The 25236-nt window shown below is 36.2% G+C and overlaps 1 protein-coding gene across 1 annotated transcript; it reads left to right on the plus strand.

The window, feature by feature from the left end:
- The first annotated feature begins 1410 nt into the window (after positions 1 to 1410).
- LOC101116863 (small ribosomal subunit protein eS6-like) lies at positions 1411 to 2238 on the plus strand. Its single transcript, XM_042233914.1, has one exon. It carries the CDS (start codon positions 1450 to 1452, stop codon positions 2197 to 2199), a length of 750 nt encoding a protein of 249 aa, XP_042089848.1. The 5' UTR covers positions 1411 to 1449; the 3' UTR covers positions 2200 to 2238.
- The last annotated feature ends 22998 nt before the right edge of the window (positions 2239 to 25236 follow it).

The following is a 25236-nucleotide window of genomic DNA, read 5'->3' on the forward strand; positions in this document are numbered from 1 at the left end:
TGATGTATACTTTGTCCACAATGATTTTTTAAATAGTCTCACTCTGAGAGTCTTCCAGTTTTTTTGTGATAAAGGTAGTTTTTGTTGACTTTAAATCTTTAAAACACTTTCTACCTATATCTTACATACTTTATGATACATATTACCTTCAATAGTGAGTATAATGTAATGCAAGTGATTTTGAATAAAGGGCTAATGACACAACTTAAATTCTTGGCTTTAGGAATAAAAATAATAATAATCTTGGTTGGTTTAAAACATGAAATATATGTTGCTTAAGCTTGATCATTTGAAATTCCATATGATTCTAAAAAATTGGTCAGTGGATCCTAGTGAGCCTTTGTGCTTTCAGTATTACCCCAGGGGCATTTACTTATAAGTATTAATAAATATTTTGCTTTGAGCAAAGGAAATCTGAAGAATCTCATGGGTGCAGTCAGGGCATATTATGTTTCGCTAAACCAGGAAAATGAACAAATCAATTTGCATTTTGAAATCTGCAGAGAAAGAAAACTACTAGTTAGAGTGTTATGAATTCCTCTAGGAACAGTAGGGTGAGGTATTCCTTGCAATATCATATAGTGACATTTTTATTATCAGGAACTATTTTTGCATGTACAAATAAGAATATGTTCTATGCTATTGCTCTCTCACTGTGAGCAGTATAGTTAGAAAACTGATTCATATTGTTATCCTTGAATCATTATTGCTTACCACAGACTGCTTGTCATGCATAAGTCCTAAGGGCTATTGCAACTTTTATTGCTACTTATACACTGTTCAGATTACGTGAATGCATAAGATCAATTAAGAGAGTCCTTTATTTCATAATTTTGGGGTACCTTCGTGGGAAATTTATTTTAGAGTTGGCAAGAGTGCATCTATAGATGTAATTTAAATCAGATAACCCAACTGAGAATTATCTTACTGGTATATTATGTAGTATGCTAACTATCTGTAAGTTGTGCAAGCAATAATAAAAAAATAAACAAAGAAATATACAAACATGAGTTCTACACAAATTTAACCTAACTAAACCAGGTACACTAAATCTTTATATAGTAAAAATCACGGAACACTTTTGCTGCTCCCTTCACTTACAGTTTCCAAAGATTTGTTTTTTTTTTTTCTTCAGAAAATAATAACACTAGTCATATCTAAAACATTTTTCAACTGATGAAACACCTTTAATTCCCTTTGTGGTTTCAATCCATGTTTTGACTGTCATGTGTGTTTAGCAACTATATTTTATAGATAAGGAAATAGAGCCCAAGACACTCAATGATTTACTTAAAGTTATGAAGCAAATATAATTGGAAATAAAGTACAACTCTAAGGGTATTTGCTGCTGTACTGATTACTTTGTGTTTTGCTATCCTTTCCAATATCAAATTATTAAATTTAGTGTCCCTTTTTCGTGGCGCCTCGGAGGCTGTCGGCCGCTTCAGAATGAAGCTGAACATCTCTTTCCCGGCCACTGGCTGCCAGAAGCTCACTGAAGTGGACGATGAACGAAAACTTCGTACCTTCTACGAGAAGCGTATGGCCACAGAAGTTGCTGCTGACGCTCTGGGTGAAGAATGGAAGGGTTATGTGGTCCGAATCAGTGGCGGGAACGACAAGCAGGGTTTCCCCATGACGCAGGGTGTCTTGACCCATGGCCGAGTTTGCCTGCTTCTGAGTAAGGGGCATTCCTGTTACAGACCAAGGAGGACTGGAGAGAGAAAGCACAAATCTGTGCGGGGTTGCACTGTGGATGCCAATCTGAGAGTTCTCAATTTGGTCATCGTGAAAAAAGGGGAGAAGGATATTCCTGGACTTACTGACACTACAGTGCCTCGTTGCCTGGGTCCCAAAAGAGCTAGCAGAATCCGCAAACTTTTCAATCTCTCTAAAGAAGATGATGTCCGCCAATATGTTGTGCGAAAGCCCCTAAACAAAGACGGTAAGAAACCTAGGACTAAAGCACCCAAGATTCAGCGTCTCGTGACTCCCCGAGTTCTGCAACACAAACGCCGGCGTATTGCTCTGAAGAAACAGCGTACTAAGAAAAATAAAGAAGAGGCTGCAGAATATGCTAAACTTTTGGCCAAGAGAATGAAGGAGGCCAAAGAAAAACGGCAGGAGCAGATCGCCAAGAGACGGAGGCTGTCCTCCCTGAGAGCTTCTACTTCCAAGTCTGAGTCCAGTCAAAAATGAGGTGTTCTGAGAGTGACAAATAAAGCAGACCAGACACCAGCTCTCCCTTCTTGACTTTTAATTGATGATCAAATAGATAAATGAAGGTCCACAAACATGGAAAAGGAGGTGCTGCATAATCTAGCAGTGGAATAGGTCTGCAGGAGATCATTCAAAATGACAGTCCTTCAGATTCAGAACCAGACCACATATGATAGTGGAAGCCATGGCCAGAACAAGAGTTCCTTTAGTTGGTATCTCAGAATTCTTACATTGATTGATTTACTTTTCAGCAAGGCATGGGAAAAGATAGGGGAAATAAATGACTTAGGACTATTAATCTTTGACAGACTTTATTTTAAGGAATGCAGTTTCTACAGGATATATGAAAAGTGCCCTTGTGAAGAGGGACATTGTCATATGTAAAAAGAATAACTTGGGAAAAACAGTTAATGGATACCATTTCTAGAATAGTTTTTACAAAGCTTTTAAAAACAGTGCAGATTTAATACATTAACAGAAACCTTTTCAAGAAAAAAATAAATAAATTTAGTTCTTACCACTTTAGCTTTTGATCACTTATTTTTCTTTATCCCTTTTTGTGTATCTTCAGTTTTGTATTTTTCGACTTACTTATTTCCCTTTGATACTATCAAGTTTAGTCAGTTGTGTGGTGAAAAGCATTTCTCCATTCTGATTTAAACACAGAGAGATGTTGTGGGGAGGGAGGTGGGAGGGGGGTTCATGTTTGGGAATGCATGTAGGAATTAAAGATTTTAGAGTTTAGAAAATAAAAAAATAAAAAAAAAATAAAACACACACACACACACACAAAATAAAAATAAAAAATAAAAAGTAAATGTGGTAGGGCATTATAACAATGGTCCCAGTGAAACATAGCTGCCCATGTCTCTTTGTAACTAACATTGCTGCTTTTCCCTTCAAAGGCAGGCTTTTCTTTAGTCACTGAATCTGGGCTAGCTTTGGGATTTACTTTGACTAATTGAATGGGAGTGAAAATGATGTTATTCAACTTGCAGAGCCTAGGAGATAGAGGCCTTGCAGCTCCTCTTCTCACCCTGTTGGAACCCAGAGATCACCATGTAGTGAAGAACCCCAGTTCACTCTATTGGAAGATAGGAGGCCATGTGGAGGAGAACCAAAGTGCCCTGAAATACAACACAAGAAAGAAAAGTAAAGTTGCTCAGTCGTGTCCGACTCTTTGTGACCCCATGGACTAGAGCCTACTGGGCTTCTCCGTCCATGGGATTCTCCAGGCAAGAATACTGGAGTGGGTTGCCATTTCCTTCTCCAGGCGATCTTCCTGACCCAGGGATCAAACCCGGGTCTGCCGCATTGGAGGCAGACACTTTAACCTCTGAGCCATCAGGGAAGCATAGTCAACTGCCAAATCTGTGAGTAAGGACATGTTGGACCCTTCAACTCCAATTGGACTAAGATGGTAGTCGACACATGAGTGGTCCCAGGCAAGACCAGCAACAAAATCATCCAGTTTGCCAACCAACAGAACTATGAGAAATACCAAATCATTGTTTTCAGCCACTAAGTTTTGTAGTATAGCAAAGGCTAACCAAAACAGAAGTCAGTACCAATTGTGGAGAGTCTCCATAACAAAAAGCTAAACCATGTGTTGTTAGTTTAGGGACTAGGTGGTGAGCAGAGGCTAGAAGGGCAATGAGGAGACAGGAAGTTGGAAAAGCACTGAGAAAACTGATGCAGAAGGCTGGAGGGAGGCAGATGTGCTATGATGAGCCAGCACAACTGGCAATACTGTCACCTAAGGCAACTTGGAAAGCAGAAGATAGGCCTAATAAATTTATGAATCTGGCTAAAAAAAAAATAAATAAATAAAACACACAAATAAACACAAATAATGTCTTTAACTTCTGCATCAAACTTACCAAAAAAAAAAACAAAAAAACGAAAAAGTTTCCATTCACCCCTCTACTTTTTCTGCTTTTTCACAGGGCATTTAGTCACTATATTCACTGCTCTATACTCACTGTGCATGTGTGTGTGTGTGTGTTTGTGTGTGTGTGTGTGTGTGTGTGAGTTGGTCAGTCATGTCCAACTGTTTGTGATCTCATGGACTGTAGCTTCTCCAGGCTGATCTTTCCATGGAATTCACCAGAAAAGAATATTGGCATAGATTGCCATTTCCTTCTCCAGAGGAACTTCCCAACTCAGGGCACAAACCCTGATCTGCTGTATTGCAGGCAGATTATTTTACTGTCTGAGGCACCAGGGACGCACCTCTACTCTTTCCTAACTGTTTGCCATAGCCAACATCCTCTTCCCTATCTACAGCTAATTTAAGATTGGTTCATTTTGTTCCCTGAACAATCTTAAAACTTCTGCTTTTCCATCTATAATACTGAATGCTTCTGATTATTTCTCCTATTATTTTGATTGTAATTTCTACAAGGATTTTATTGACATTTATTTTTTAAACTTCTGTATGTGATTTCAAGATTCTGTTCTAATTCATATTCTGTTTTCCACATGCTCAATGAATTATCACCATTATGTCAATGCTATGAAAACAGGATTGTTACCATTTCTGGACAGGCACAAATTTATTTTTGCCTAATTGCAGTAAAGATGGGTTTTTCCATCTCCACACATGCCCATGAAAAAGCAAAGTATAGTCTAAAACTGACTCATAGAAATGCATGCATATTTTCTATTCTGTGTTTCTTCCTGCCTTTCTATCACTTTTGTAGTCACCATATTAACAGTCCAAATATTTCTTAAGAGTAACAATTGCTATTTTTCATTATTTAGTTGCTAATAAATACCCATTTTCACCTTCTATAAACACGTTTTTCTTACTATAGACTGCCATACCAGATTGCTTCCAATAAATTAAATGTCTTATGATTTGAATTTCCAATACTGCCACCTGACCTGCCTCTTGAGAAACCTATATGCAGGTCAGGAAGTAATAGTTAGAACAGCACATGGAAAAACAGAATGGTTCCAAATAGGAAAAGGACTACGCCAAGGCTGTATATGTTACCCGGCTTATTTAACTTATATGCAGAGTACATCATGAGAAACGCTGGGCTAGAAGAAGCACAAGCTAGAATCAAGATTGCTGGGAGAAATATCAATAACCTCAGATATGCAGATGATACCACTCTTATGGCAGAAAGTGAAGAGGAACTAAAATGTCTCTTTTTGAAAGTGAAAGAGGAGAGTGAAAAAGTTGACTTAAAGCTCAACATTCAGAACTAAGATAATGGCTTCTGGTCCCATCACTTCATGGGAAAAAGATGGGGAAACAGTGGAAACAGTGTCAGACTTTATTTTGGGGGGCTCCAAAATCACTGCAGATGGTGATTGCAGCCATGAAATTAACAGATGCTTATTCCTTGGAAGGAAAGTTATGACCAACCTAGATAGCTCATTGAAAAGCAAAGACATTACTTTGCCAAAAAAGGTCCATCTAGTCAAGGCTACGGTTTTTCCAGTGGTCATGAATGTATGTGAGATTTGGACTGTGAAGAAAGCTGAGTGCCAAAGAATTGATGCTTTTGAACTGTGGTGTTGTGGAAGACTCTTGAGAGTCCCTTGGACTACAAGGAGATCCAACCAGTCTATCCTAAAGGAGATGAGTCCTGGGTGTTCATTGGATGGACTGATGCTGAAGCTGAAACCCCAATACTTTGGCCACCTATGTGAAGAGTTGACTCATTGGGAAAGACTTTGCTGCTGGGAGGGATTGGATGGAAGAGGAGAAGGAGACGACAGAGGATGAGATGGCTGGATGGCATCACCAACTCGATGGACATGAGTTTGAGTGAACTCTGGGTGTTGATGATGGACAGGGAGGCCTGGCATGCTGCAACTCATGGGGTCACAAAAAGTTGGACACGACTGAGTGGCTGAACTGAGCTGAACTAAATCTTACTAGAGGGACATCATCTATACTAGATTTAATATTTCTGCGTATAACTATTTATACTCTCCATTTTCATATACATGTGCTTCATATGTCTAGTTCCAGTTTTAAGTTTTGATAGCACAGAATGATGCTAAAGCTGAAACTCCAGTACTTTGGCCACCTCATGAGAAGAGTTGACTCATTGGAAAAGACTCTGATGCTGGGAGGGATTGGGGGCAGGAGGAGCTGGGGACGACAGAGGATGAATTGACTGGATGGCATCACTGACTCAATGGACATGAGTCTGAGTGAACTCTGGGAGTTGGTGATGGACAGGGAGGCCTGGCGTTCTGCAATTCATGGGGTCACAAAGAGTTGGACACGACTGAGGGATTGAATTGAACTGAACGGAACCACAGATATTGATATTTTCTTTGTGACCAATAAAAAGTTAAGTACATCATATCAATAGCTTCTTTTCACTGCTTCATATGTAATTTATGTTCTGCTACAGAAAAATTACATGGTTGTTACTGGATAATGTGACTTAGTAGCACTTTTATTGAAATTTGTCTTTCTCCTGAGAAAATGTTGGTATATACATGAGAGTAGAATTCTTTTTACAAGCTCGTGTTGCTTGAAATAATTACAAAAATTTGAGATATAATCTGACTGATATCTTCTGGTGTTTCATTCACTTCACCATTTGGACACCTGAGAAATCTGCTTACCCCTTATTTAGCAAAAAGCTGTGTATGTTTCATGTCTAAAACTAACAGGCATCCAGAATCCACTCAATAACAGGAAATTTAATAAACACTAAAGTGCAAAGCCAAAGAATAAATCATCTCTTTGTCAGTGAATTCTCAGAAGGTAGGTTAGAAAATTTCATTATTTTAAAGAGTGATATGTGGCACACAGGAATTAATCAAACAGCCTTAAGGGAATGAATGTGACTACATGCTAAATACCTTTTAAATTAATTTTAACATCTCTGTTGTGTTTCAGGTGATTTTATAGATGTCTTCTCTGGACAATGAGAATAGAGGCTATTCATAACACTACATAAATATCTGTATTAATTATAGACTGAATTTGTGTAGAACAAATCATTATTTAATTACTTTCACGTATGAGATTAAGTTTTTATCATTTTGATAATTGTATTGCATGAATATGGTTATTTTCTTTAGTACTAAGATGAGGAAAGTAGGGCTGAAATATATTCAGTAAGTTATCAAATATAACTTACAACTCTGAATCCAGGGCTCTTACATTGGAACCAGGAGCAGAAAAAAGGATCCCATGTCTCCTTTTCTCTCACTTCCTAAAATTTAATATTTGTTCCCATCACTCTACATTTCAATATGTTTATCTGCTGTAATGCTAGTATCTTTTTAACTATTAGAGCCTTTTTGTTTGCTTGTCTCCATAGGTAGTTTGAAAGAAGCCAATCTGGCTACTAAAGTTCTAACTCCATCGTCACTGCTAGTGAGGCCAGGGGCACTCAGGTGGAAGTAACATCAATTGCAATCTAGTAAAGGTGTAGCTTTTTTTTGAAGAACTATTGAGGTTATTTAATTTAGTGGAAAAAAAAAGCATGAAAAAGCAAACAAAAATGGCATTATGTCTTATTAACCTTTTCTCATATATGTTCCTCTGTCAGTTGTACTATAACGAAGCCAAATAGGTTTCCCTTATATTCATCAAATAAAAGTGATAACTACCTATATATAAACACACTCATGCGTCTATGAGGAATAATTAAATGATGCAAGTAAGCTCTTCAGGTAAAAAATACATTCATTGCAAAGTGCAAGAGGTGTTTACCTTCTAGACACTCAAATGTGACTAAAGACTGAAACAAAGTGAAAGGAATTTAATTAATTTCAAAGGATATTGTTGGCAATTATGGTCAAGACAGCTCCTTCTATCAAGTGTAAAACATAGCAAAATTTATTTTATAAATGCTTTTACTATTTCTTAAATTTGAAGAATATTGAAGAGAAAACATTTCAATTGGCAGAATAGGAAAGAAAAAAAAAAAAAGATTTAAATGTCCAAAGAAGTAACTGTCATATATTGCTGTAAAGATATGAAGTAACCTCATTAAATTTTTCTTTTAATTTTTGTATAATTTTAAACTTTACTCTCTATTTATTGCAAATATTTGCTATATTCACCAAGTATTACAATATATCCATGTAGCCTACTAGTTTATACCTGCTATTTCCTCACTTCTATATTACCCCATTGTCAAACTGGGAACCCATCACTAGAGAACACAAAGGAAATTTTCCTTCACTCTTGGTGGGAATGTAAACTGATAAAACCACTATGAAAAGCAATATGGTGTTTACACAAAAAAGTAAAACTATAACTACCATACAACTCAGTAATTCTACTCCTGGATATATATCTGAATACTAATTCAAAAATACTACTACAAAAGTACTAATTCAAAAAGATACATGCACCTAAATGTTTATAGTAACATTAGTTACAATTGTCAAAATATGAAATCAACCTAAGTGTTCACCAACAGATGAATGGATAAAGAAGATATGGTAAATATATATACACTGGAATACTATTTGCAAATAAAAATAACATTTTTTCTCATTTGTAGTAACTTGGATGGACTTAGAGGGTACTATGCTAAGTGAAATGAGTCAGTAAGAGAAAGACAAATATTATATGGTATCATTTGTATGTGGGATCTAAAAAATGCAGCAAATTAGTGAATATAGCAAAAGAGAGGCAGGCACAGATACAGAGAACAAACTAGTATTTGGTAGCCTCATATCTTGAATACAGAAAGAAACGGGATTTTGTAGCCTGTTGAGGAAGTGTGCAAGGATGACCTATTTTAAAAGATGAGATAAGTCACATACAGAAAGTATTGTACAAAGCATGGCTTTGGAAATGCAAATTCAGGAGTAATCTTATTTTCTCCCCATCCAAAAAATAAAAAATAAACAAACAAACAGTAGCTGTTTATGTGTCCCACACTAACTAGAGAGCTATTATAGGATTTATTTCAAGATGAAGAGAAAATATAGATATATCAAAGCATATGAAGAAATTACTATAGCATATATTCAGTTCAGTTCAGTTGCTCAGTCATGTCCGACTCTCTGTGACCCCGTGAATCGCAGCACACCAGGCCTCTCTGTCCATCAACAACTCCCAGAATTCACTCAGATTCACGGCAATCGAGTCAATGATGCCATCCAGCCATCTCATCCTCTGTCGTCCCCTTCTCCTCCTGCCCCCAATCCCTCCCAGCATCAGAATCTTTTCCAATGAGTCAAATCTTTGCACAAGGTGGCCAAAGTCCTGGAGTTTCAGCTTTAGCATCATTCCTTCCAAAGAAATCCCAGGGCTGATCTCCTTCAGAATGGACTGGTTGGATCGCCTTGCAGTCCAAGGGACTCTCAAGAGTCTTCTCCAACACCACAGTTTAAAAGCATCAATTCTTCGGCACTCAGCCTTCTTCATAGTCCAACTCTCACATCCATACATGACCACTGGGAAAACCATAGCCTTGACTAGACGGACCTTAGTAGGCAAAGTAATGCCTTTGCTTTTGAATATGCTATCTAGGTTGGTCATAACTTTTCCTCCAAGGAGTAAATGTCTTTTAATTTCATGGCTGCAGTCACCATCTGCAGTGATTTTGGAGCCTCAGAAATTAAAGTCTGACACTGTTTCCACTCTCCCCCATCTCTTTCCCATGAAGTGATGGGACCAGATGCCATGATCTTCGTTTTCTGAATGTTGAGCTTTAAGCCAACTTTTTGACTCTTCTCTTCCACTTTCATCAAGAGGCTTTTTAGTTCCTGTTCACTTTGTGCCATAAGGGTGGTATCATCTGCATATCTAAGGTTATTGATATTTCTCCCAGCAATCTTGATTCCAGCTTGTACTTCATCCATCCTAGGATTTCTCATGATGTACTCTACGTATAAGTTAAATAAGCAGGGTGACAATATACAGCCTTGACGTACTCCTTTTCCTATTTGGAACCAGTCTGTTGTTCCATGTCCAGTTCTAACTGTTGCTTCCTGACCTGCATACAGATTTCTCAAGAGGCAGGTCATTAAATCCAAAGAAAAAGTAAAAAATTGGACTTCCACAGGGATGTTTAAGTATCAACTTAATGCATATGTAGCATAACTATATATTAAAACAGATTGATACATTTAATATAAATCAATATTTTAAATTTATTCTGTCAATATACTTTTTATTCAAAATTTAGCTTCTATGAGCAAAGTAATAGTTGTTAAAAATAAATTATATTTTCAAAATACTTCATTAATAGGAGTAACTGTCATTTCATTTTACAGAATTACTAAAGTTTGGTTTCAAACCACCTCAATAAAGTGAATCACAAAGATTTTTGGTTTCCATTGAATGTAAAACATGTTTACAAGATACCATGGTCTATCAATTGTGCAACATCATGTCTAAAAACATAATGTACTTATTTCAATTTAAAAATACTTTTTGCTAAAAATGCTAATCATCATTGAGTCTTAAAGCAGCAGTAATAACATAAACTATCAGTGATTAAAGATCACCATAATAAAAATAATAAAACAAAATATTTGAAAAATTACCTATTACACAGAGACAGAATGTGAGAAAATGCTGTTGGAAAAATGGCCCCAATAGATTTACTCTATGCAGAATTGGGGCTTCCATTGTGGCTTAGATGGTAAAGAATTGTCTGCAATGCAGGAAACCCAGGTACCAATCCTGAGTAGGGAAGATTCCCTGGAGAAGGGAATAGTAACCCACTCCAGTATTCTTCCATGGAGAATCCCTTGGACAAAGAAGCCTCGCAGACTACAGCCCATAGGGTGGTAAAGAGTTGGAAACAACTGAACAACTAGTACTTTCATGAAGAAATGCCACAAATATTTAATTAATAAAAAAAAATATCAATAAAGCATAATGAACCAAAGTGCAATAAAATTATATATACAATTTTATTATGAAGTATATATATATAATTATATTATAAAGTATATATAATTATTTATATATAAAGTATATATATTTAAAATTATATTTAAAGTAAAGTATATATAATCATATATGTATAATATATTTTATACTATATAATATATAAAATATATATTATATATTATACATATATATATGAAGCTGAAACTCCAGTACTTTGACTACCTGATGTGAAGAGCTGACTCACTGGAAAAGACCTTGATACTGGGAAAGATTGAAAGCAAGAAAAGAAGGGTATGACAGGATGAGACGGTTGGATGGCATCACTGAAACAGTGGACATGAGTTTGAGTCAACTGCAGGAGTTGATGATGGACAGGGAGGCCTGATGTGCTCCAGTCCATGGGGCCACAAAGAGTTGGACACCACTGAGTGACTGAACTGAACTGGTGATGTCCATGTGTAGAGTCTCTTGTGTTGTGTGAAGAGGGTGTTTGCTATGAACAGTGCATTCTCTCGGCAGAACTCTATTAACTTGCTTTGCCTTGCTTCATTCTGTACTCCAAGACCAAATTTACTTGTTACTCCAGGTGTTTCTTGACTTCCTACTTTTGCATTCCAGTCCCCTATAATGAAAAGGACATCTTGTTTGGGTGTTAGTTCTAGGTCTTGTAGGTCTTCATAGAACAGTTCAACTTCAGCTTCTTCAGCATTACTGATCGGGGCATAGACTTGAATTACCATGATATTGAATGGTTTGCCTTGGAAACAAACAGAGATCATTGTGTCATTTTTGAGACTGCATCCAAGTACTGCATTTCGGAGAGTTGTATCATAAAGAAGGCTGAATACCAAAGAACTGATGCTTTTGAACTGTGGTGTTGGAGAAGACTCTTGAGAATTCCTTGGACTGCAAAGAGATCAAACCAGTCAATCCAAAAGGAAACCAACCCTGAATATTCATTTGGAGGACTGATGCTGAAGATGAAACTCCCATATTGGGCCACATGATGCAAAGATCCGACTCTTAAGAAAAGACCCTGAGGCTGGGAAAGATTGAAGGGAAGAGGATAAAGGGATGACAGAGGATGAGCTGGTTGGATGGCATCACTGACTCAGGAGAGTATATACATGCTAAGTCTCTCCAGTCGTGTCTGACTCTTTGACAACTGTAGCTAGTCTGGCTCCCCTGTCAATGATGTTATCCAGGCATAAATACTGGAGTGGGTTGCCATTTCCTTCTTTAGAGGATCTTTCTGACCTGGGATCAAACCAGCATCTCTTACATCTCCTGCATTAGCAGGCAGGTTCTTTACCAGCAATGCCACCTGGTTTGAGCAAACTCCAGGAGACAGTGAAGGACAGGGGAAGCCTGAAGTTCAGCAGTTCATGGGGTCACAAAGACCAGGACATGGCTGAGCAACTGAACCACAAAAATATGTGAATACTTATAAACAGTTATGCAGTGTTAGAACAAAACCTGCCCTGTCTCCCTATACACTGCATAGCATTTTTACACTTTTGAAAATATTGACATGTCATGACTTGAAGATTACTAGAATGTGAGCAATTAACACCATGCTCAGATTTTATATCTTGTGGGAACTGGTTACTTTGCAAATATCTTAAGAACATTTGGTGTTAAATGATTATGACAGTATCATACAAAATTCACACACATTTTGTTCATAGAGAAACACTGACAAAATATCTATGGTTAAAAAATTTGAAATAAAATATTAATTTAATAATTTTCCCATTAAACTTATGACCATTGAAGGATATCTCCAGATGTTAGACTAAAATTTAAAATGACTATAAAGCATATTTTTAAAATGGGAGATGAATATACGTGTATATATAAACTTTCACAGCTAATTTTTTTTCTTTATCTTTTCTTGTTTTTCTTATTTTGGTAACTTTCTGCTGTTTCTAAAGAGAAAAATAGATATTATATACATAATATATTATTTTACTCTCCAACAAGAGTTTCAACTCTGGATAATAATATTTGCCAACTAAATTTAACTTATTCTGTATAAAAATAGTACTTTATTAGAATACCTAGCTGTGGAGGGGAGCCATGCACAGTCTGCTTAAATTAATTTAAAAAAATAAACTCTGTTACATACCCAGGAACATGTTAGCAAGAGTTTTGATAAAGCATATATATACATATATATATTCAGTATATCTGCTTTTATAGAATTTCAATTGCATCTCATATGTAAAATGTGTTTTTGGGGTGTTTTTGTGTTAACGTTTTATTATATCTGGAATCTACTTTACAGTATTCTCCAGAGCCCTGAAAAGTCTATGCATTTTACCTGTGAATGAGGCTAATTATAAAAATTACCTAAGAATGTAGTGAGAACAGAAAGAGCTAAAAACTTAAAAAGCATTCCCCTTAGATCTTGACATATCTCTAGATGAGATCATTTCAGTTATGTGCTTCATTTTCAACAAAGGTTGATTCAGACATGTGAATCAATAACAGTTTGAATTTTATTTATATTGAAAAGATAAATATTATAAAATTATTAAGGTCATTTTTGCTGTGCAGATTTCACACTATATCAGGATGAATCTCGCACACATAATTTTCCCTGTTCTGTCTATCTGAATCCCCTGGAATAATGATAATCTATCATAGAGATGATATGCTTAACACATTGGTTTTAACAAAGGTCTCTTGCACTCCAGACAGATTACTTCATTTCATTCATCCTGTTTTACCTGTGAATGAGGTTAATTATGATAATTGCTGCCTAAGAATGTGGTGAGAAATGAAAGAGCTAAAAATTTAAAAAGCGCTTCACTTATATCTTGGCACTCTGTAAGTAGTAATTAGATATTAGCTACTTGTACCAGTATTTTTAAGGTTGATATAATTGAGTTTAATCTTCATGTCTTTCGAAACTTAAAAACTGACTTTTGCAAGCACCTAAAGTCAAAAGGCATCATGAGAAACATATTGTGACATACATCTTAAAAATCAGTAAATATATCATTTGTGGAGCTTATTGAGAGTAATGTGAGAGTCACTTTTTGAGATTTTGAATTATTTCTAATATAAACAATATAAGAATGTTTCAACCTTATATTATTGTCTTTTAGTGTATTTCAGTATCAACATACTATAACTATAAACAGTCAACTGATATACCTTGACACCTGAAATTCCATTAAATTCAGTGTAATCACTGTTCTTTCATAAAAAAAAAAAATTTGAATCCTTGATCTACTTTCTGGTGTCTACTTATACCTCTATGTTTACATTTGCATTGAATTCTTGATCTCATTTGCTACAGCTACTCTCTTCTCCAGGACTTTCCTGAAAGCTCAGCTGGTAAAGAATCCACCTGCAATGCCGGAGACACAGATGATTCCTCGGTTTGAGCCTCCTCCCTGGAGGAGGGCATGACAATCCACTCTAGTACCCTTGCCTGGAAAATCTCATGGGCAGAGAAGCTTTCTGGGCTGCAGTCCATGGGGTTACAAAGACTCAGACAGAACTGAGGGACTAAGGACAGCACACAGCACATAGGTATATAAAGAATATTTGTTGAAAGAAAGGTGAATTGTGAAGAGTTAATTTCTCTAGTTACTTTACTTTATACCCCAATCTTTTCCTTCTCACAATACTCAAAACCTGCCTGAATGAACTTAACAATAGTTACTAAACAATAGAAGCAAAATTAATTTAAGTGTTTAGTACATTAATATCAATGCATGATATCATATTCATACATGTTTATATAATGAATGTAAATAAACCTGTTTGTGATTTTCATGGCTCTCAGAACAACTTATAACTCTTTTAAGATAAGAAAAGTGATAGTGGAACTAAATTTATTTCCCCCTTTTCCATAATAGCAATAGCAGGAGATACATCAGGTAATGTGCTTTTGGTTATCTGTATGAAGTCATATATTCAATAATCATAGAGCAAGCTTGCTATTTTAAATGCAAATTGGGAAGAAAAAGTTTTCTGCTTTGTGTGTGTATTCACTTCCAATGTTCTTGTTTCTATTCAATAAGTTATCTCATTCCATCTGGTATGGAACACTGTGGTGTTATTTGCACTGTCATCTAGATTGTTTATGTATAGACACAGTAGGGGAGAACACTTGTTTGATCATGTGAAGTTATGTTAAAATAAGACAAATAAATGCCCACAGGTAGTTCATCAAGGTGAAAATTAAGCTGTCTTTCTAAACTAGAAGTCGAAAGCAAGGAAACAACATAAAAATAAGAAAAGAAAGGTGTCTGTGTATAAAGAGAAATTGAGTAAATCAGGCAGACACTGAGCATGGAATCTAAGTATCCTGAAAGAGTGTTTGAAATGTTAAGATTCATTCTTGTCTCTTTTCTTAATGACTTCCCCATCTTCATCAAAAATTGCTACAATAACATTTACCAGATATTTAGGACACAAATGTAAAGACCATACTCTAGGACACAAAATTGTAAATAACCTTCTTTGTAAGATTCTTCTAAAAGGATGAGAAATTATTCCACAGGTGAGAACATTAAATAAATGTGAAATAAAATCAAAATTAGAAAATACTCTGGACACACTTTCAAAGGATTTGTAATTAATTCTTCAGAGCAGAAGCCCTCCCTCCTAACAAATATGTATCACTTACTCACTTATATGATTTACAGTATCCTAGATCAATTAGATCACCCACCTATAAAAAGCAACTCAAAATATTCCAGCTTAAATAAGATGAAACTTTAGCTTTCATGTGAAAGAATTCTCAAGTTGGGCAGGTAGGATGATTCTCAAAATCATCAGGAGCATAGGTTCTAGCTGTCTTCTACTTTGTCTTAGCAAATGGCTTTTAATTTCAAAGTCATTGCAAGGTCCTAGAAAACACTTGAAACTTACATCCCTCCCTCTGTGTTTGAGGAAGCAGAGGTGAAGTAAGGTGGGTAATGAGGCTGTATACTCTTGCCTGGAAAATCCCATGGATGGAGTAGCCTGGTAGGCTACAGTTCATGGGGTTGCAAAGAGTTGGACACGACTGAGCAACTTCACTCACTCACTCATTACAACTCCCACTAAACAACTGCTTGTAGTCAGAGTCGGTCACAAGTTTATAGCTAATGGCAGGGGAGACTGAGAACTATAGTCTATCAGCTTGTAAAACTGACACAACCAACAGCACAGTGTTACTGTTATTAAGGAGGAACAGGTGAAGGGGTATATGTGTTGGCAAATAAGTCTCTGCCAAGGTCTTCAGTAGAGTTATACTACACTTTATTTTCTAGGTATTAAAAAATTACCCTTATCTATATTGTTTTATAATCAACATGTAATGATGGGATTATTTTCCCAAACCATGAGGTTTTATAAACCATTAGGCTTAATAAACCATTGCATTTAGTAATAAATTACCTGGATTCCTGTTTGTTCTTTATCATAATATTTTTATATATGATTTTGGGAGGTTATTTCATGGCACTGAGCTGTCAATTTATTTAATCCAAAATGCCTATTATTTTTAAATTTGATTACCCATCAAAATGTTTGCTGTCCTTTATATGTTTTTCTACTTGACACACATAAAATGATCACATACTGATAAACATTTTTCTGGAAACTACCACAGTCATAATCCTAAATGTAATTTAGAAGGTAAATTCTAATACAATTTTTTTAAAAAGTAGACACTATATTTAACAGTAATATATTCTAAACAATTGATAGTTTCCTAAATTTTCATTTTCATTGTGACTTTCAATAAATATAATGTGAATTTAATTTGTTTTCATAATAAGTGATTGGTAAATTCATTAATTCACTTTACAAATAATCACCTATTATGTGTCTATTATTCAAGTGCTTAAAATATATAGTAAGAAAATAGCAATGGATTAGTTTATCAGTTAATAGAAAAAATATGTATATAAGACAAGAAATATGGTTGTATGGAAGCATATAGCTAACAGAATAATTATTTTCAACAGATATAGGAACACTTTTCTTAGCAGGATTGGAGTGGCTATCAACTATCCACATAAAGTTGGTGGAAAGAACATTGGACATATGAATCTGGAGTTCTGGTGAGAAGAGTTAGTTTTAGCATAAATCTTTGGAACACATCAGCATATTGACAAAGCCATGGAAATGGATATGAAGTTAGAATCCCAACATAAAAAGAGAAAACTTGTAATGTTAATCATCATGATATACAAGCATCCATCCAAAGATGTTGAAAAGAAGTAGATAGGGAGAGACAGGGAAAAGAAAACAAGCACTTCTGGAAAATGTTTAAGTGAAAGTACAGTTTCCCGGAGAAAGATGTGTTCAGTTCAGTTGTTCAGTCCTGTTTGACTCTTTGCAACCTTGTGGACTGAAGCATGCCAGGCTTCCCTGTCCATAACCAACTACCAGAGCTTACTCATGTCCATTGAGTCAGTGATGCCATTCAATAATCTCATCCTCTGTCATCTGCTTCTCCCCCCTGTCTTAAATCTTTCCCAGCATCAGGGTCATTTCTAATGAGGAAGTTTTTCTCATCAGGTTGCCAAAGTTTTGGAGTTTCAGCTTCAGCTGAATATTCCAGAAAGTGAGTCCTTCAGTGAATATTCAGGATTGATTTCCTTTAGGATGGACTGGTTGAGTCTCCTTGCAAGCCAAGGAACTCTCAAGATCTCCAACAACACAGTTCAAAAGTATCAATTCTTCAGCATGCAACTTTCTTTATAGTCCAACTCAAACATCCATAAATGACTACTGGAAAAACCATAGCTTTGACTAGATGGATCTTTGTTGGCAAAGTAATGTCTGCTTTTTAATATGCTGTCTAGGTTCATCATAGCTTTCCTTCCAAGGCGCAAGAGTCTTTTAATTTCATGGCTGGAGTCACCATCTGCAGTGATTTTTGAACACAAGAAAATAGTCTGTCACTGTTTCCACTGTTTCCCCATCTATTTGCCATGAGGTGATGGGACCAGATGCCATGATCTTCATTTTCTAATGCTGAGTTTTAAGCTAAATTTTTCACTCTCCTCTTTCACTTTCATCAAGAGGCTCTTTAGTTCTTCCACACTTTCTGCCATATGGTGGTTCATCTGCATACGTGAAGTTATTGACATTTCTCCTGGCAATCTTGATCCCAGCTTGTGCTTCATCCAGTCTGGTATTTCACATACTGTAAACTGCATAGAAGTTAAATAAACGGTGACAATATTCAGCCTTGACATACTTCTTTCCTAATTTGGAACCAGTCTATTGTTCCATGTCCAGTTCTAACTGTTACTTCTTCACCTGCATACAGATTTCTCAGGAGGCAGGTCAGATGGTCTGGTATTCCCATCTCTTTCAGAATTTTCCACAAATTTATTGTGATCCATACAGTCAAAGGCTTTGGCATAGCCAATAAAGCAGAAATAGATGTTTTTCTGGAACTCTCTTGCCGTTTCGATGATCCAAGGGATGTTAGCAATTTGATGTCTGGTTCCTCTGCCTTTTCTAGATTCAGCTTTAACATCTGAAAGTTCATAGTTCACATACTTTTGAAGCCTGGCTTGGAGAATTTTGAACATTACTTTGCTAGTGTGTGAGATGAGTGCAATTGTGCGGTTTTTGAACATTCTGTGGCATTGCCTTTCTTTGGGATTGGAATGAAAACTGAGCTTTTCCAGTCCTGTTCCCATTGCTGAGTTTTCCATATATGCTGGTATATTGAGTGCAGCACTTTCGCAGCATCATCTTTCAGGATTTGAAATAGCTCAACTGGAATTCTATCACCTCCACTTGCTTTCTTCATAGTGATTCTTCCTATGGCCCGCTTGACTTCACATTCCATGATGTCTGGCTCTAGGTGAGTGATCACACCATCATGGTTATCTGGATTATTAAGATATTTTTATTAATAGTTATTCTGTGTATTCTTGGCACCTTATTAATATCTCTTGTTTCTGTTAGGTCCATATTGTTTCTGTCTTTATTGCTCCCATCTTTACATGAAATTTCCCCTTGGTATCTCTAATTTTCTTAAGGAGATCTCTAGTCCTTTCCATTCTATTATTTTCATCTATTCCTTTGCACTGATCACTGAAGACGGCTCTCTTATCTCTCCTAGCTATTCTTTGGAACTCTGCTTTCAAATGGATATATCTTTCCTTTTCTCCTTGCCTTAGCGTCTATTCTTTTCTCAGCTATTTTTAAGGCCTCCTCAGACAACCATTTTGTCTTTTGCATTTCTTTTACTTGGGGATGGATTTGATCACTGCCTCCTGTACAATGTCACGAACTTCTGTCCATAGTTCATCAAGCACTCTGTCTATCAGATCTAGTCCCTTGAGTCTATTTTGCACTTCCACTGTATAGTCATAAGGGATTTGATTTAGGTCATACCCGAATGGTCTAGTGGTTTTCCAGACTTTCATCAATTTAAGTCTGAATTGCCACTAAGGAGCTCATGATCTGAATCACAGTCAGCTCCTGGCCTTCTTTTGGCTGACTGTATAGAGCTTCTCCATCTTTGGCTGCAGATAATATGATCAATATGATTTCAATATTGATCATCTGAAGAGTGGTCATTTCTAAATGCTGCTAATTGTAAGCTGAGGCCTGGTAAACAGCCACTAGATTCACCAATATGGAGGGCAATGAACAACTTGATAAAAACATTTTCAGAAAAATTGTGTTGGGGGCAAAGCTAGATTGAAGTAGATCAGGAGAGAATTATTAACTCATATATATGGAATCTAGAAAGATCATACCAACGATCCTTTGTGCAGGGCAGAAAAGAAGACACAGACATAAAGAACAGAGTTTTGGACACAGTATGAAAAGAAGATGGTGGGATGATTTGAGAGAATAGCATTGAAACATATACATTACTATATGTAAAATACATGGCAGGTGGGAGTTTGATGTATGACACAGGGAATCCCAAACTGGAGCTCTGTGACCACCGAGAAGGATGGAGTGCCAAAGGAGGTGGGGGGGTGGCTCACAAGGGAGGGGTCACAGGTGTGCCTATGGGTGATTCATGTTCATGTATGGCAGAGGCCATCACAAAATTGTAAAGTAATTATCCTCCAATTAAAGTAAATAAATAAATTTTAAAAGAGAGAAAAGGGAAGAAAGAAACCTAGCATTTCAAAAAAAGATGACTTTTTATGGAATTTTACTGTGAGGGGATTTATGTATTTGCAGTGCCTGTAAATGACATCAAGATTTGTCTGATTGCCTAAAAAAATTGAAAATATGACCTGCCATATTGATAACATTTGAGAAAAGGGCATAATAAATGATACAAACACAAAAAGGGACAAGTACTGGATCAATGGCCATACGCTAGCTAGAAGAAATAAGAGCGAGTGTGTAAGAAGACAGAATGGCTTTCATTTGACTACAGATGATTGACAGCTCATGTACTATGGCATAGAGCTGGGATTAGAGAGAGAGGTGTCAAGAATGACAGTCCTGACTTATGTTACAGAATAAATCTAGTTGGGCTGTCCTGGTGATTCCTATGGTAAAGAATCCGCCTATAATACAGGAGACCTGAGGTTGATCCTTGGGCGAGTAAGATCTCCTGGAGAAGGAAATGGCTACCCACTCTAGTATTCTTGCTTGGAGAATTCCATGGACAGAGGAGCCTGGTGGGCTAGAATACATGGGGTCGCAAAGAGTCAGACACGACTGAGTGACTAAGCACACTCACATGAATCCTTTACCAAAACCAAAATATGAGTTTATTATGAAATGGATTGTGTTTGATCTGCCTGAAAGGTATTGAAGTGAAGTTATGCACTAGTTACTTAGATCAGTTGCTCAGTGGTGTTCAAATCTTTTCTACCCTGGGACTGCAGCATGCCAGGATTCCCTGTCCAGCACCACCTCCCGGAGTTTGCTCAAACTCTGGTTCACATCAAGTCCATTATGCCATCTAAGCATCTCATCCTCTGTCATCCCCTTCTCCTCCTGCCCTCAATCTTTCCCAGCATCAGGGTCTTTTCAAATGAATCAGCTCTTCATATCAGGTGGCCAAAGTATTGGAGTTTCAGCTTCAACATCAGTCCTTCAATGAACACCCAGGACTGATCTTTAGGATGGACTGGCTGGGTCTCCTTGCAGTCCAAGGGACTCTCAACAGTCTTCTCCAACACCACAGTTCAAAAGCATCAATCCTTCAGTGCTCAGCTTTCTTTATAGTTCAACTCCCATCCATACATGACCACTGGAAAACTATAGCCTTGACTGGACGAACCTTTGTTGGCATAGTAATGTCTCTGGTTTTTAATATGCTGTACAAGTTGATCAGAGACTTTCTTCCAAGGAGCAAGTGTCTTTTAATTTCATGGATGCAGCCACCTTCTGGAGTGATTTTGAAGCCCAAGAAAATAAAGTCTCTCACAGTTTTCATAGCCTTGACTGGACGAACCTTTGTTGGCATAGTAATGTCTCTGGTTTTTAATATGCTGTATAAGTTGATCAGAGACTTTCTTCCAAGGAGCAAGTGTCTTTTAATTTCATGGATGCAGCCACCTTCTGGAGTGATTTTGAAGCCCAAGAAAATAAAGTCTCTCACAGTTTTCATTGTTTCCCCATTTATTTGCCATGAAGTGATGGCACTGGATGCCATGATCTTACTCTTCTGAATGGTGAGTTTTAAGTCACCTTTTCACTATCCTCTTTCACTTTTATCAAGAGGCTCTTTAGTCCTTCACTTTCTGCCATAAGGGTGGTATCATCTGCATATCTGAGGTTATTGATATTTCTCCCAGCAATCTTGATTCCAGCTTGTGCTTCATCCTGCTTGCCATTTCTCATGATGTACTCTGCATATAAGTTAAATAAGCAGGGTGACAATATACAGCCTTGACATACTCCTTTCCCAATTTGAACCAGTCTGTTGTTCCATGTCCAGTTCTAACTGTTGCTTCTTGTCCTTCATACCAGTTTCACAGGAGGCAGGTCATGTCTGGTATTCCCATCTCTTGAAGAACTTTTCACAGTTTATTGTGATCCACATAGTCAAATGCTTTGGTATAGTCAATGAAACAGAAGTGGATATCTTTCTGAAATTCTCTTGCTTTTTCGATAATCCAACAGATATTGTCAATTTGATCTCTGGTTCCTCTACCTTTTCTAAATCCAGCTTGAATATCTGGAAGTTTTAGTTTCCCATACTGTTAAAGCCTGGCTTGGAGAATTTTGAGCATTACTTTTGTAGTGTGTAAGATGACTGTAGTAGTTTGAACATTCCTTGGCATTGATTTTCTTTGGGATTGGAATGAAAACTGACCTTTTCCAGTCCTGTGCCCACTGTTGAGTTTGCCAAATTTGCTGGTAAATTGATTGCAGCACTTTCACAGCATCATCTTTTAAATAGCTCTGCTGTAATTCCATAACCTCCACTAGTTTTGTTCATAGTGATGTTTCCTAAGGTCCACTTGACCTCACACTCCAGGACGTCTGGTTCTAGGTGAGTGATCACACCATTGTGGTTATTTGGGTTATTAAGACCTCTTTTGTATAGCTCTTCTGTGTATTCTTGCCATTTCTTGGTTACATAAGAATATATGCAATATATGTCAATACGAACTAGAGTTATACATGTATTATTTAATCTGAGATTTGTCTGTCATTAATCATAAAATAGTGACTGGTTAGTTTCAGGATACAAGATGAAAAGTGATAGAGGGCTTAAGTGTAAGCCATGTTGTATTCAGGCTATATACATATCTTTTAAAAAGTTCTAACAGTGTAAATAATTCATTACATGATTTTATTTTAGTCTGCTAGTTTTAAAGTTATTTTATTTATTCATTATTATTATATCTTCTTTAATTTCACTAGTAGCATTCCTTCATTGATTTTATATAGCTCTCTAAGAAAAAAATTTTCTCAAAATCTTGTTAGTAAATGTGTCTCAGTTTATGTTATCTTTACCATAACTGAAATGAATTGCTTTAAGCAATCTACTTTCAAAAATAAGCTGCTGTCAATGTACAGACAATCCTTAACTCACTCCCTAGATTTTTCTACTATATTTATTGTCTTGTATACATATTGCAAAATTTTATTTTTTTACAAACTTTATCTTTCATTTGTCCCCAACAAATATAATATATTTGACCACTTTTCATCTCTTCAACCATTATCATAGTTGTACTAAATCACTCCAATTGTGCTTCTTGAAAAAAAAAAAAAAAACTTTTTGTGTTGGTTTTTGAAATAGAATTTCTCAGTACAAATGTCAGTGGTTTCTTTCTTCATAGAAACCAAATATTGGCTAAAATGGAGGAAAAAAAGTTTTTTGATAATACTGTCCTTTAATATTTCTGCATGTGTAATTTCCTACAAATTTTAATGCCTCTGAAAAGTTATAGAATAGTTTTTACTAAGGAAAATAAAGTCCACAAGAATTTATATCAGACTTGTCCTTTGGTTGCAATATATGTAATGCATTTGGCTTTAGCTATGAGTCTGTTAAGCTTATATTTCAAACATATTAGCTTGAAATTCTATTCCATCTTTGAGAAAAACAAGATATTAAACATAGTCTCTGAAATTGTTTTTTGATACAAGACTTTATATCCAGAGGAAACAGTACATGTGGGATGCTTCTCCCTCACTTTGTTATATATATTGAATAAAAGCATTCTTGAAAACATTTTGAAAGGTATTACAGGATAAATGAGAAAACTCCATAAACACTATAAAACAAAAATAGGTCCAGATCAGTGATTTCTACTGGCCTATATCTATCTGTAGGTATAGATAAATATAAATCTTCCTTTCTGCTGTATACTTTTGTTCTGAACATAATATGTGGAGGTGAAGGCAATTTAAAGATTTTAGTAGACCTAAAATATATTTCTAGAAATACATTTTCATACATGTATAGTTAATTAATTTTATTAGGCCACAGTTTTTAACAAACGTTTCTTAGTTTATATAATATATATGCACTGAAATATTTCAATTTTTTAATAACTATTTTTACAGAGAGAAGGCAGTGTCACCCCACTCCAATACTATTGCCTGGAAAATCCCATGGACAGAGGAGCCTGGTAGGCTGCAGTTCATGGGGTTGCTAGGAGTCGGACACGACTGAATGACTTCACTTTTACTTTTCACTTTCATGCATTGGAGAAGGAAATGGTAACCCACTCCAGTGTTCTTGCCTGGAGAATCCCAGGGACAGGGAGCCTGGTGGGCTGCCATCTCTGGTGTCCCACAGAGTAGGACACGACTGAGGTGACGCAGCAGCAGAAATCTGCATGAGGAAGATTTAGAGACTAGAATAATCTCTACCTCAGATTCAATATTTCAGAGGCCCTTTTTCTAAGAGTTTTTATAACACTATATAAAAGCCAAAATCTAAATTAGGTTTGGGTTAATTCTTGTGGCAAAATATTAACTTCAAAGCTATTTTAAAAAGAGAAAGAAAATATTGTTTGTGAAGTTGGTCATCTAACTAATCTTGTTATCACTTCTGTAAGAGTCACAGTTTTGGATTATATTCTTATGAAAGGGAAAACATTAGAATAATACTTTTTGATATGTGAGGCCTTGGATAAAGGAGCATTGCAATGTTAGGATAATCTCAGCTAAGGCCCGTAAGAATGCTGTAATAAACCTGCTTGGTTTCCCTTTGGAAGCAAAGAAGTATCTGTGACAGGTAGATAATTATCCACAACTCTTTACTTCCTATTTATGTTATAATTATGTGATGCTGCAATGCCTACTGCTAGTTACATGGGCTTGGACATGTGAAGGAATATGGTTGTATAATTCTAACTGAAACTTTAAAACATATGTAAATTTTTTGTCAGCTTTCTCAAGTTTGCCAGGTGAAAAGCATGCCCTCAGGGAGCCATTGTTCCTTCTGCTTGATATTCAGAATGAAGACACGTGGATCATAGAGACACATAAGAGATACCAACGCATTGAATGACGTAGAAGAAATGAATAAATTCCTAGTTACCTATAACCTACCAAGACCAACTCATGAAGAAATGGAAAATCTGAACACACTAATAATTGATAAGGAGATTGAATCAGAATATTTTCCAAGTAAAATCTTGGCTCTACTCTTTGGCATCTCCTTAACAAAGTTTCTCAAATTTCATTTAGAGTAGGAATTAGATTTCTAAATGCTATTGCCTGTTTATTAATTTTATGGTATTGAGTATTTCCCTTAA

Source organism: Ovis aries, chromosome 16, assembly GCF_016772045.2.
Source record: "Ovis aries strain OAR_USU_Benz2616 breed Rambouillet chromosome 16, ARS-UI_Ramb_v3.0, whole genome shotgun sequence".
In the NCBI taxonomy this organism is placed as follows: Eukaryota; Metazoa; Chordata; class Mammalia; order Artiodactyla; family Bovidae; genus Ovis; species Ovis aries.